At 41.0% G+C, this 14,925-nt stretch overlaps 2 protein-coding genes across 2 annotated transcripts in view; one reads left to right on the top strand and one right to left on the bottom strand.

Moving 5' to 3' along the window:
- Positions 1-128: 128 nt before the first annotated feature.
- Positions 129-3,861, top strand: LOC311043902 (uncharacterized protein; the record flags this gene model as incomplete). The annotated part of the gene is made up of 5 exons (XM_084055326.1): positions 129-282; positions 1,598-1,690; positions 1,830-2,006; positions 3,273-3,424; positions 3,850-3,861. 5 exons carry the CDS (start codon positions 129-131, stop codon positions 3,859-3,861), a joined length of 588 nt encoding a protein of 195 aa, XP_083911452.1.
- A 6,499-nt stretch (positions 3,862-10,360) lies between these two features.
- thbs4a (thrombospondin 4a) overlaps positions 10,361-14,925 on the bottom strand; it is a 45,687-nt gene continuing 41,122 nt past the window's right edge. Inside the window, exons 18-23 of the mRNA XM_084054994.1 lie at positions 14,311-14,489; positions 13,170-13,218; positions 12,642-12,838; positions 11,562-11,734; positions 11,188-11,327; positions 10,361-10,733 (exon numbers count right to left, since the gene is read on the bottom strand). Coding sequence (XP_083911120.1) covers positions 10,690-10,733; positions 11,188-11,327; positions 11,562-11,734; positions 12,642-12,838; positions 13,170-13,218; positions 14,311-14,489 — 782 coding nt within the window. The 3' untranslated portion in view covers positions 10,361-10,689. The remainder of the gene's footprint in view (positions 10,734-11,187; positions 11,328-11,561; positions 11,735-12,641; positions 12,839-13,169; positions 13,219-14,310; positions 14,490-14,925) is intronic.

Genomic DNA, 14,925 nt, shown 5'->3' with positions numbered 1-14,925 from the left:
GAATATCTATTTGATTTGAAGCAGTGCCTGGTGTTGTGTTCTACTGACAATGTTTTGACAGACTGTAGGCCTAGAACTCCCTCTCTGGACTGTTTTGTCCAGAGAGAGGTTTTTTTTAGACACAAACTATGGAGAACATCTACTTCAACGAGAAACCCTTGGAGAACAGAAGCAACAAGAAGGCGAGACGATGGACAGCGGAACAGGGAGAAGACATCTATGCCAATAATGACGTGATCCGCTCCCACTACAGTCCAACTCCAAACACAGCAGGAGTTAAAGGTAACTCATGTCATTTATATTTTTATATGGGGTCAGGCCCGGATCAACGGCCCTCAGGGCCGTGGAACTAGGGTGCGTTTGCGCGCCCATGCAGCGAATGAACGCGCGCGTGCATTCGGTGCACGTGCCACCGCCAGCACGATCGCCGCTGACACAGGCACTGTGCACAGCCTTTCCAACTTCAGTCTATGCTATAACTACAGTGTCTATCATTTTACACATTACATTAATTATTAAGGAGGTTACTTTATGGTTATTACAGTCGTAGGCTACAGACATATGGTTATGAGATGGGTAAAAATGGGTACATTTTATGACAAATGTTTCATATTTATTTGCTTATTCTTCATAAGAAATTCAACTGTCACAATTCAAGTTTAGAATTGAGAAAACAATACTCAGCAGAGATGAGGAAAAGTAGCCTAGTCACATTCTTTACTTAAGTAAAAGTAGCCTATACAGTTACTTATGTAAAAAGAGACTTTAGTAAAAGTAGAAGTACTCATTCAACTAATTGCTCAAGTAAAAGTTAAAAAAAGTACAGGCTCTGAAATGTACTTGAAGAGTAAAAGTAAAAAGTATGTTTACCGGGTGTTTCTGCGCAAAGCCAATTATAGCTATTAAACTTAAAAGATCCCCACCAAACACATGTCTTATAACCCAGGATTGGCTTCCAAACTGTGATATACAATCATACAGATTGTATATCTGCTATTTTAGGTTAAAATAGCAGATATACAATCTCAGAACGCGTCTGAGATGCAACTCATTGTGAGCTTGTATAGGTCTGCTATTAAAACATTATGGCTACAAATGGCATAATCCTGGATTATATTCATATAATATAATAACACAAGGCCTGGGTATTCAACGTTTTTCAAGTCAAGGACCCCTTTGCTGAGAGAGAGACCCCCTATATATATATATATATATATATATATATATATATATCTATATATATATATATATATATGTGTGTGTATGTATGTATGTATGTATGTATGTATGTATGTATGTATGTATGTATGTATGTATAGAAAAAAAAGAACGAAAAAGAACTGAACTAGTTCGTTTTTTGAACCATGAACTTTAGTTCAAAATTTTGAATTATGAACTATGAACTGAACTATAGTTCATTTTAAAATTTGCGAACTGAACTTTGAACTAGTTCATATTTTAAGTGAACTTTCCCAACACTGCACCCACATGCATACATGCACCTGAGCACACACACACTAATCCTCTGTGTTAGTTTAAGCATACCAATGTTTAGACAAGTTAAATATACGCCACGTTTTTTTTTTTATATTTTCAGGCACTGCTTCCTCTAAAGCTGTAAGATGTCTGGTGGTTCTGCTGTGTTTTCTACTACTGGTTGGAATGGTAGTCCTGCTGTGTGTCCTCCTAGGTGAGTCTCAAATCATTGTGAAATAACGATGAAATAACTGTGGCAGTCCTCATCAGGGAAAGGGCTACTGAAGCCAAAAAAGGTTTGAGAACCACTGGTTTATGCTCATATTGTGCTTACTGTTTGTACAACCATGCAGTCACCAGAGATGTGGAGCTGACCCAGTTAAAGTCTGCAAACACCAACCTGACCGATGAGAGAGACCAGCTACTGGACAAACTGAACAACCTGACCGATGGGAGAGACCAGCTACTGGACAAACTGAACAACCTGACCGATGAGAGAGACCAGCTACTGAACAAACTGAACGCACATGGTAGTATCACCTCATTCATACATGTCATTTATTGTCTCCGCCAGGCGGAAAGGCATAGCGAGAGAGTGTTGTTTTGCACCCTGTCCGTCCGTCCGTGTGTCTGTATGTCCGTCCGTGTGTCCTGTCCGTCCGTTACCAGCTAATCTCCGGCACGTTGGCCCGGTCGCTGCGAAACTGTGCACACAAACTCCCTGGATGCCAATTCATAACCTCTGGCCCACATTTTTCACATGGGCCTGTTATAGCGCCACCAGGAGGCCAATTTGTGCAAAACATTTTTTTTAAACCATTTTTATTATAGTATTCCTACACATTTTATCCAAACGTCATGCACATCGGTACACAGTATCTCTATAGTCATGTGATCAACACGGATCTGTCCGATTTGCCACATTCCGTCCTCATTGGCTACGGTTGGCTTCCAAAGTTTGGAGGATTGGTCCGTTTTGAACAAAATGCCTCAAATCATGAACGCAGCTTGCCATTTCCGTGAAATTTCACACACACATTCGCACTAGGCCGAGGAAGAAATGCCACCCTTTTCACATTGGCCTGTTATAGCGCCACCAGCTAATCTAATTTAGCATTAACACATTTTTGGAACAAACTGCCTCAAATCATGAATGCATGGTACCCTTTTCACATTGGCCTATTATAGGTCCACCAGGAGGTGGTCCAAGGAGCACTTTTTATAGTTAGGTACTGTATGAGTTTTAATCATTTTCTTAACATAGTGAAGTTATAGTACTTTGTTTTATTTTTTTTGCAATGCTGGACTTGAAGACTATGATCTGTGTGACTGAAGTGCATCTAGAAATAAAAAGTTGGTCAGACGACTGCAGTTGATTCAGAGTCCTTACTAATACCAAGAAAATAGAACATATCACTGCAGGTCTTAAATCCTTACACTGGCTCCCTGTATGTCAAATCATCATTTTCTAACTGGTATTGGTCTATAAAGCTTTGAATGGATTAGGACCAAAATACATTTCTGATCTTGTGGGTTAACATGAACCTTCCAGATCTCTCAGGTCATCTGGGAAAGGTCTGCTTTCTGTCACTAAAATCAAAACTAAACATAGAGAAGCAGCATTTAGTTTTATCCACATATCTGTAACAAACTCCCAGAAAATAAAATACAATAACCTAGCATCAGTCTAAACAATATACTATCAAAACATTACATCAAAACCGATTAAAACTATAGGATACCAGGTAAACAATGAACCTGGCATCTGTCTAAATAACATGCTATCTAATATACAGAGACAGTGAATGGAGGTTGCAGGGAGTGCTGGAAGAAGGTTGGAAGCAGTTGTTACTACATTTCTACTGAAGAGAGGAACTGGGAGAGCAGCCGTCAGTACTGTCTGGATGTAGGAGCTGACCTGGTCATCATCAACAGCCAGGAGGAGCAGGTATGAGTACTGTACTACTGGTGGACAGCAGGGCAGGAATTTCACGGCGGCAACAACGGCCATGTTGCCCCTCTCATTGACCGTGTGCCCCTCGAAAAATGACATGCAGTCACGGCCACAGTGGCCGTGGTGCCCCAGCTACGTTTTTTTTTTTACACCATCATATCATTGTTTGATCATATCATATTCAGACCTATATAACTAAATATTGGTCATTTGCCAACACATTATTTTGTGAAATAAAAGGGTTATATTTAAAAGATAATTTCTATTACTATTACTATTCTATACTATATTAACTCTTTAAGTATATACGTTAATAAAATCACCCACTGCCAGCCGTTTCGTGTTATTTAACCTTTTCAACTGGTCACAGAACATTTAGATCCATAATCTATTATCGGACTCTGTGTACACACAAACAGGATCTGTGGTAGACCCCAGAGGAAAAGATTTTCACCCGCGAGGTGACTTTCTATGTCTTAGGCACGCTGAAAACAGTCCCTTTAACAATTTATGTTTCTTGCATACAGGGGTTTGTGGCTTCGCTTCACAGCAAATTGTGGATTGGTCTGTCAGACCGGGCTGCAGAAGGAGTGTGGAAATGGGTGGATGCAACGCCACTGAGCAAATCAATCAGGTATCAATACATAATAAAGAACATAAATTATTTGTAATTAATAAAAGTATTTCAATTGGAAATAGCAGCTCCAGTTGGTATTTACAATTCACAATTCCATCATCACATTGTGAATGATTATGTGAGAAACTAGTGTTACATTTCAAGATATTAAATGACATATATATTGTCAGGCCTTCAAATCTAGTCTCCTGCGCTGATCAGAGCAATTGTCACAGAGTTATGGCCATCTAAAGTGCCCCCAGACCGCACCTGCTGTGACCATTGTCATGTCAGACCCCTGAACAGTGTTTGTGCCAAGAGTGCTGCGGCCTGCGGATCAGACGCGTCGCTAGGTCTCTACTAGGTCGGGGGCTTAGCCCCGCAGGCAGCGCGTGCATGTGCCCCTCCTCCCGCGCGCGCGCGATTTTTTCCGCGGATTTCGCGGATTAGGGTGCTTTTTTCCCCGTTTTTTGTTACTTTATTTCGGTTTTAGGGTTAGGGGTAGGGTTAGGTTAGGGTGATAGATATATAATTCCCAAAAAAACTAACCCTAACCCTAACCCCCTAACCCTCATTTTTTTTTATTGGTGGCTTTGGACAAAACATTGGTGGCTATAGCCACCGAAGCCCACCCCTAACGACGCCACTGCTGCGGATGTTACTGTTTAAATTTGGCTTAAGGGCCCTTTGCTTTTTGGAAAATGAAAAGCAATTTTGTGTGAACTGTGTGTTGACAGTTACTGGTACGATCCACAACCAGATAATGATGGACCAGGAGCAGACAAAGAAGAAGACTGTGTTGCAGTTGAGTACACTGCTTCTGGGCCTTTAAATAAATGGAATGACGTATCCTGTAACCAAAACAACATCTTCATCTGTGAAATCATTATTTAGTTAAAGCGGGTGTGGTGGTATTGTTTTGTTAAATAAATGTTAAATAGCTCTATATTCTGATAGTAATAATTGCTATAGAGTGTTTGAAAATTTGAACACAATTGGTTCTCTAACCTGTGGCAACCCACCTGAAAATGTAGTTTGTTTGATTGATTGAATACTTTATTAGTCAGAAATGTAAACAGCACGTGGTACAGTCAGAGACCCTTGCTACTAAACAAACACTCTACAACAATGATTACTATCAGAATATAGAGCTTTAACCTTTTAACAAAATACCTTTTGGTTTTAAAACTTTTTAACCAATACAAAAAACACAATACACAATATTTAATGCTGATAACAAGCTAATATTTCAAGAGTTGGGTCCATTGCTTATTTTCAGCATAATCAACACATTTAGCAAAGACAATGCTGGCCAAATGCAGTATGATATTAGTTGGCTTTCTAATCTACTGTGAACAATATGTATTAATGTTTAAGCAGTTTATGTTTGAAATAATTTACATTTTGTTTTGCGTTTTGAACCGTGCGCTAATTGTTTTACTGAGTATATTGTGAAGTGTATTTATTTTTTTGTATGAATAAAAGTCCCTGGCCATTGTCCAGTGGGGGACTGCAGTTCCGGCCTGACTGTGTTAGAATAGTCCCCACTCCTTGGGGTGTTTTTTTTTTGTCGTTACTGTATATTTGCACATACGCAAAATTTGTCCTCTGCATTTACCCATCCTATTACTACTAGGAGCAGTGAGCACCATTCTACGGTGCTGGCTCTATGCACAGCAGCCATTTTGGAGATAAATTGAGCCTCTTCTTACTTCCTTCACAGGTGTTACCAGTGATACTAATGAAGGCTCTGTTCCATTCTGATCAAACAGAGTCAGGGTGCTGATATAGTGCATGTTGGCTCACTGGAAACACTCTGCTACACCAGTGGGTCTCAAAGTGAGGTCCAGGGACCCTCATGGTTCCTTGAGGGGGTTCCAAATGGCCCCTTACAAGCACTTTTTCTAGTTATATTTGAAATGGGTTATGTTACAGCTTGTGTATTTTTGTTCGGCTTCCTTCAGACAAAGCAGCAGCATATAGGGTAAAGCGGTTAATTCATAATGTACTTTTTTCCCTTCGTAGAAATGTAGTCAAAAGTACTATATTTGTCTTTGAAATATAGTGGAGAGAAAGTCATGTATCCAGAAATACAAATACTCAAGTAAAGTACAGATTCTCAAAAAATGTACTTGAGTAACTCAAGTAAATGTCGTCGACCACCTGTAGAACATGTGCTACTTTTGTTTTCACATTCCCCATCTCAACTTTATGTTTAAAACCACACATTGTTTGCTTGCTTCCTCATACCAGAGCCCTATGTCTGATATGATTAATTAAGCAATACCACAATGTAGAAATACTCTGTCTCAAGTAAAAGTCCTGTATTTTTATTTGAGTGAAAGTACAAAGGTATTGCCATCAAAATAGACTTAACAAGTAATCGTTACGCATAATTTTTTTAAAGTAAAAAAAAATTATCAACATCTTTCAAAAATAGCAGATCTACAAACTCACAATGCGTCCCATCACGACACGTTGTGAGATTGTAAATTGGCTATTTTCGAATAGACAAAGTAACTACAGACTTCAAATCATTGTAGTGGAGTAAAAAACATGCAATATTTGCCTCTGAGATGTAGCGGAGTAGAAGTATAAAGTATTGAAATATGACATGCATAATGACATACATACTGTAAGTAAAATAAAAGTACCATTACAATTACACTTAAAGGGATAGTTCACCCCCCCCCCCCCAAAAAAAAATCTATCGATTAGTCACCGCATGGAGACTTGAATTCATGTATTCTTTTTTTTTGTTTTTGTCGCATTCCTAAGCCTGTAATTTGATGACCAGCGGACCGGTAGTCAGCGGTTCCTGTAGGAGACACAAAGGAGTCTCTTTGTGTCTCCCGGAACTGCTGCTGGTCATCAAATTATTGTCTTAGGAATACGACAAAAACTAAAATATCCATGAATTCAAGTCTCCATGGGGTGAGTAATCGACAGAAAAAAAGTCATTTTGGGGTGAACTATCCCTTTAAGTACAATACTTTAATACGTGTACCTAGGTACTTTCCACCACTGCCCATGCCTTTTTTGTCTTCTTTGTTTGACTTCCTTGTGAAACTATTGTGGTCATGAGTATGTGTCACCCCCCACGCACTGAGCTACGCGCATGGAGATGCTATGGTGGAAGAAGTACTGAAATTTTTTACTTAAGTAAAAGTATCAATACCACAATGTAGAAATACTCTGTTACAAGTGAAAGTCTGGTATTAAAAATGTACTTAAGTATAAGTACAAAAGTATTGCCATCAAAATATACTTAAAGCCCTAAAGTAAAAGTCCTCATTATGCAGAATGTCCCATTTCACAAGTTCAATATGTATAACAAATCTTTTGTAAATAGCAGATCGCGAAGCTCACAAGCGATGCGTTGTGAGCTTGTAGATCTGCTATTTTCAAATAGCCAAAGTACAACTAACAACTAAATTGTTCAAATAATTGTAGTGGAGTAAAAGTACTACGTTTGTCTTTGAAATGTAGTGGAGAGAAAGTCATGTATCCAGAAATACAAATACTTAAAGGGGCTACACCATGAATTAAAAAATATATATATTATATATAAATATTGCCCCCTAATACGTTTTAAACAGGTTGTAAGCCTAAAAAACATCCAGATATTTTTTCTCACAATCTGACTGTCTGTCATTCCAAGCTTTTCCAGCTGCAATACCAAAACGTCCTATTGGGCAGGGGGGAGCTACTGAGCAATTCTGTCTGGCCATCGTCAATGCAAAATCAGTGCAAGTGACATCACTTGCACAGCCATTCTGAAATGGCCTGTTCAGACACGCCCATTCAGGAAATCCATGAAATGAGCATGAATGACTGAATGTTAAAAAAAAAAAAAATTTGGGGTACAAGAGACACTGGGGAGCCCAAAAAATACTAAAAACCTAAAAAAAAAATGAAATTCATGGTGTAGCCCCTTTAAGTAAAGTACAGATTCTCAAAAAAATGTACTTAAAGGAGGACTTCACCCAAAAAAATACTTATTTTCTATCAATGACACACCCTATGAAGCCTTGATTTCATGGATTTATTTTTGTTTTTGTGGCATTCCTAAGACAATAATTTGATGACCGTGTGTATTTCCGGTAGGAGACACAAATAATCTACTTTGTGTCTCCTACCGGATACATTAGCCGGTAGGAGACGGGAATCAAATTATTAGCTTAGGAATGCGACAAAAACAAAAAAGAATCCATGGACTCAAGGCTTCATAGGGTGTGCAATTGATAGAAAATAAGTCATTTTTTGGGTGAACTCCTCCTTTAAGTAACTAATGTAAATGTCGTGCAGAGCTGTAACCACCTGTAGAACATGTGTTACTTTTGTTTTCACATTCCCCATTTCAACTTTATGTTGAAAACCACACATTGTTTGCTTAATTCCTTATGCCAAAGCCCTATTTCACAAGTTCAATATGTATAACAAATCTTTTGTAAATAGCACATCGTGAAGCTCACAAGCGATGCATTGTGAGCTTGTAGATCTGCTATTTTCAAATAGCCAAAGTACAGTATTATAGGGTTGAAGTGATTAATGTAATAATATTCAAAATCTTCAAAGTAACTAACAACTAAATTGTTCAAATAATTGTAGTGGAGTAAAGGTACAATAATTGCCTCTGAGATGTAGTGGAGTAGAAAAGTACAGAAAATTGGAAATACTCGTAAAGTAAAGCAAAATACCTCAAAATGTTACATAAGTACAGTACTTGAGTACACATGTGCACGCACGCACGTACGTGTGTGTGTGTGTGTGTACACACACACACACGTACGTGCGTGTGACACACACACACACACACACACACACACACACACACACACACACACACACATACATACTAAGGGGCTGCCACATCAGAATAAATATGTAGGTCTACAGTGGAATAGTCGAATAAGTTAATAAACATGTTTTAATTGTTGGGCTGCCTACATCCATGAAAAAAAGTATCACAGAACCTGAAGGAAAGCTTTAGCACTGTGTGAACAGTGACCACCGTCTAGTGGTCAATGGTGTAACTGCACCCCCAACAAGGTCAGGAGAAATTGAAACCCTTCATAAATCCACACACACACAAATCTATATCTTTTCAAAATGTATGCAGCAATTATTTTATACTAGACCTGTGCCCTGGTCTACTTGGGAACGATGCAAGCTAGGATGGGAATGCATGCTCCAAACGGTTAAGCAATACCTGTTGTACCCATTGTATACATATATGTATACGTATGTACAGTAGGTAAGTTGTGCAGTGTTGTTTGAGGCCTGGTCAGACAGGCATAGCCACCAAGGTGAGCAGAGGGCTTAGGAGAGATTCCAGCACCAAGGCCAGCGCTGAGTTAGCCTCGAGTTATGGGGGAGCCTAGCTGTGTAGTGGTTTGTGTGATTGGCACCTGAAGATCTGATTAATCCTGTTAGCTGATTGATTAGAACATGGGGAGCATAAGGCTCTATTCACAGCAGCCATATTATGAAGACATTCACAGGTGTTACCAATGATACTAATGAAGGCTCTGTTCCATTCTGGTCAAACAGAGTCAGGGTGCTGATATTGTGCATGTTGTCCAAATATTGTCCAAATGGCCCCTAAAGGTGTGTAACTCTGAGAGTGTACAAATGGAACCAAATGGACCCTTACGGGTCCATTTGGTTCCATTTGTACACTCTCAGAGTTATGGGGGTCGTGGAAACCACTGTGCTACACTAAATGGAACAGAGCCTTCATTAGTATCATTGGTAACACCTGTGAAGGAAGTGATAATATGGCTGCTGTGAATAGAGCCTATTGTACTGTAGTTGGTTGATTAGAAATGGAAGGGTGGAGTCTGCAGAGTATAAGGCAGCATAACAGCTCTGTAGGAGTGTAGGTTGCCATGGGGGAGGTTTTTCACTCTGCCTCTCCACTAATTGGTCTGGATCAAATTAAAACCGTAGTTTTTTTCTGCAAGCCCACCTCCTGTTCCATTCAGTAAATGTCATGTTTTTTACTGACACTGTGCCCAATCACACTAGCCTGGCATTGGCCAGACTGATAATGTGGATTCTCTCACAAGTTCCGGAACTTGTGAGTGATCAGTCCAATGTCAGGCTACAATCACACACACTCACTCTGTGACATATTGTGTAGCATCACACTCTGTTTAACCACTTTAACCATATGTTATACTGTACTTCTATAACATATTGACTATCGGCTATTCAAAAATAGCCGATCTACAAGCTCACAACCTGTTGTGGGCAAATGTTATATTTTCCAAAAAACTAGTACATTCATAATAATCAGTTGGAATATTTTTATTACACATTTTTTGTTTGAAATCTGAGGATCCTTGACATGATTTTGTCTGAGAACCACACAGCTCTTGAACTCAAAATGTGACATTTCTTTACTAAATCACATACAAACACGTTTATTTTACTAAGTAAACCTCATAATGCCCATAATATTATGCCTTCCAAAGTCCCTGCTTTAACGGTCACTAATTACACACTAGTGATGCAAATAAAATATGATTTGAATCCAATCTGATACTGTGTACAGCCCACACATCCTGCACTCCTGAACATTTTGTCCACTTTCCAGCTGTTCATCCACATTTCTCTACGGTTTCTGTCACTGGCGAATTCAGTTGGTGTCCTGGTAAGCATTGTAGTCTGTAGGGATAGTGTCTGTGAGAGAGAAACATAGAGACAGAGAGAGAGAGAGAGAGAGAGAGAGAGAGAGAGAGAGAGAGAGAGAGAGAGGGGGGGAGATGAAAAGTTTAATCAAGTATAGTCACTATTTGAAAAATGTGAAAGTGGTTAAGTGCTTCTGTGGGTTTGATCAATCTTAAGATTTGAAAATAGTTAGCAGATCCAGCAGATATATAGCAGATGCAAGCTCACAACATATTGCACTGCAACATGTTGTGAGCTTGCAGATCACATATTTTCAGTGTTTAATTCATAATAATTATACTTTTCCCCTTCCTAGAAATGTAGCCGGAGTGAAAAGTACGATATTTGTCTTTGAAATGTAGTGGAGGGAAGGTCATAAGCTTCCAAAAAAAGACAAATGCTCAAGTAAAGTACAGATACTCAAAAATGTACCCAAGTACTTGGTAACTTTGTGAGTTAGACTCACCGTTGCAGCGGTACTTGAGGTTGGACCAGATGATGTTCTCCTGGGAGAAACAGAAGACCCCCAGCCTTCCTCCTCTCATGCTCACGTCAATGATCACTCCTGAGTCTGCTACCAGAGTGGGACCCTCATAGAATCGAGCCCTGCTCAACACACACACGCACACACTCAGTTAGGTACGTATGTCTCGTTGACTAAGCTACGATGGCTAAAACTATGACCAAATATACTGACAATTTTGTCAACAAATAAAAACTAGACTAGTGGAGAAGAGATCTAAGACAAGTCATTTCATGCTTGGTTGCGCGCGGGTGTCGTGCTCAGGACATAGCCGATCTACAAGCTCACAACGCGTCGCAGCGTTGTGCATACAGTACCTGATGTATCCAACCTGCGGTCTGTGCTGTAGGAACCATCGGTAGGACACTTTGTCCTTCCAGCCAGAGTTTCTGGGGTCCTTCCACAGCAGACGCACCTGGTCGTCTGTGTGGCCCGTGTGCCACAGAGAGTTCCTCAGGTACTCCCCCGGTCCCGTCTTACTCTTCACTGCCTGAGGGAGTCATAGCACACGTTCACTCACTGGCTGTAGGAGTCATAGCACACATTCACGCACTGTCTGTGGGAGTCATAGCACACATTCACTCACTGGCTGTGGGAGTCATAGCACACATTCACTCACTGGCTGTGGGAGTCATAGCACACATTCACTCACTGCCTGTAGGAGTCATAGCACACATTCACTCACTGCCTGTAGGAGTCATAGCACACATTCACTCACTGCCTGTAGGAGTCATAGCACACATTCACTCACTGTATGTAGGAGTCATAGCACACATTCACTCACTGCCTGTAGGAGTCATAGCACACATTCACTCACTGCCTGAGGGAGTCATAGCACACATTCACTCACTCACTGCCTGTAGGAATCATAGCACACATTCACTCACTGCCTGTAGGAGTCATAGCACACATTCACTCACTGCCTGAAGGAGTCATAGCACACACTTTTTTAGTGAAAACGAGCTATATTCAACTGCCGATAACAACAGAACGGACAATCGCGGTTACAATGTTTTTGATTTGGTGGAAAGAAGAGAGACGCGTCCTTCCACAGAGACATCCGGGTTGAAAAAAAAGATCGCTGGATCGTCAAAAAGACTCAAAATAAGGATGAATCAATTAATTAATACGGGCAATGAATGTGTTAAGTGTCTTGCTCAAGGACACTTCAACAGTAAAAGATCCAAATTCGTGCACCCACTTAAAGTTCCTTATTGATAACGTCATACTCCTTATAGCTCCCTCTGGTTCTGCGCCTTTGGAGGGGCGGGTGGGTGGAGAGTAAAAACAGCAGCGTGTGCTGAGGTGACCACATCACCGATTATCAACGCTGCCATTTTTTAGTAATCATGGATTAATTTGGAGCAGCACGCACGCACGCACGCGCTTATACACACCTTGAGTTGTATGCCGGGTTCGGCCACGGCCCTGAAGGGGACGGCCTGCCAGTAGGTCTGTTCGGTCTGCTTCCACATCACCACGTAGAAGGAGGAGGAGTCCTGGTAGCCGAAGATGAAGCCGGCGTAGTCGTCGTCGATCAGGGTGTTGACGTGGAACGTCCCCTCAAAGTCCACGCCGCTGAACGCCGTGTAGCCTTAACGCACACACACACACACACACACACACACACACACACACACACAAAGTAAATGTTTTGCCTCAGAGATTGTTAGAGACAATTTAGTTATCTATATATTTTATTTATTGTTTGGACACCCGTTGCTGCCCCCCCTGCTTGGGCTATGTAATAGATCCCACAGGTTGCTGGAACCTCTTGATTAAGGAATGACAGACAGACCGTAAAAGAAATACTTAAACTTGTACTTAAGTACAGTACTTGAGTGAACTTGAGTACTTTGTTACACTATACTTTCCACCACTGGTCATCAACCAATGACGGTGATTACACTGTAGTTCATTCTTACCTACAGCCAGGCCAGGGTCAGAGTTCATGGTCTGAACTATCTCCATCCCCTGTAGAGAGAGACAACTAGGGATGAGTATCATAGAGAACCCAATTCAGACATCACTGCCACTCGAGGCTGCTATCCTCCTGGGTCCCGGGTTTTTTTCACATTGAAAATACCATATGGTTTCAATAGCATCGTGGCAAATAAGAACCAAAAATAAAGTGTTCCAAAAATAAACAAATGAGCCCGGAGATTTTACTCGAGTCATATGGATATGAAGCATCAACTGACCGTGAAAAATAAGAAAGTTATACAAAGAGTAAGGCCAGTCCACACGGAGACATTTAAAAAAATGTCACAGAGTTGTTTTCAAAAAGTTTACCGTACACACGGAATCGTCTCAAGAAATGTGTGTGTCCACGCGAAACCACTGAAAACACCTCAAATCCACTGAAAACGCTGTAGTATATATGCCCGGCCTGTGGCTGGCGCTGTAAAGCTGCCACAAAGCACCAAAAAGAGAAAAGAGTGCGATGTAAACACAAACATGTCCACTTGTTGCTGATGGTGGTACTGTAGGAGCATTACATTTTGCTGTAAAAGCCCTATCATGTTAAGTAGCTTCTGAGGCACGGACACATCGCTGACGGGAGCCGCCATGTTTGTTGTTGTTGTTGTTGGGTGGTGGTGGGGGCATGTGGAGCTATGGCGTCATCGGTTCAGGAAAGATGCTTCTTTAGGTGTACACACGGAGACGCATGGGTGGTGTCTTCAGAGTCATTCACTCTGGGACCCGGTTTAAAAAACGCCGGCTCCGTGTGGACGAAACGTCTAAACGATTAAAAACTTTTGCGGATACACCTAAAAACGTCTCAGTGTAGACATGGCCTAAGAAAACACAGACGTGTCACATCAAATGTAACTCAATACCATAAACGACACAGAGTCACTACCTGACAGAATCGTGGGGCTGATTTGTTTATTTTTGGAACACAGTTCTTATATGACGTGGTTCTAAGATGACCCTAAGGTATTTTCAATAGAAAGATTACTTTGTGACCCAGGGTATAACAGAGTGTCGTCGATACTCTATTGCGACTTGTTGTTATGGCTGCAAATTTAAGAGGCGTTACCAAATAGAATGCGATTGGCTGACCTGGTTGAGGACCACCCAGTTGGGGTCTATCTGGGCGTCACCCTCTGGGTCCAGCACCACCGTCTGATAGGCTCTGAAGTCGGTCAGTGTGACCTCGGCGTTCTCTGGACAGATGTCGATCCTGTCGATCACTTTGTCCGCGTCAAAGTCACCCTCACAGGCGTCTCCAACGCCATCACCTGAAACACGCACACACACGTACGCACACACACGTACGCACACACACGCGCACACACACACACACACACACACACACACACACACACACACACACACACACACACACACACACACACACACACACACACACACACACACACACACACACACACACACATTACTGTTGCAGTGTCTCCAGTGTCTCCACAAACAATGAATGAAAATATGTCTCATCAAAATATATTAAAGTACAACATGAAATTTCACACAAAAACAGATCATGGGGGGACCCTATAAAAAAAAGCAGCAAAATCGTTGAAAATGTGGTTATTGTTAAAAAAAAACTAGAGACATCAGCAACATTATGAAAATCACCTAATTACTATTGTTCGGGTGAAATTCACCCATGGTTAGTGTTCTAGGGCTTAAGAAAGCCAGTGACATTGTGGTGATGGA

The sequence above is a fragment of the Gymnoscopelus microlampas genome (assembly GCF_963454915.1).
Source record: "Gymnoscopelus microlampas genome assembly, chromosome: 4".
NCBI lineage: Eukaryota > Metazoa > Chordata > Actinopteri > Myctophiformes > Myctophidae > Gymnoscopelus > Gymnoscopelus microlampas.
Note: the sequence above shows the minus strand (reverse complement) of the source record. Positions and strands in the feature narration are given on the sequence as shown.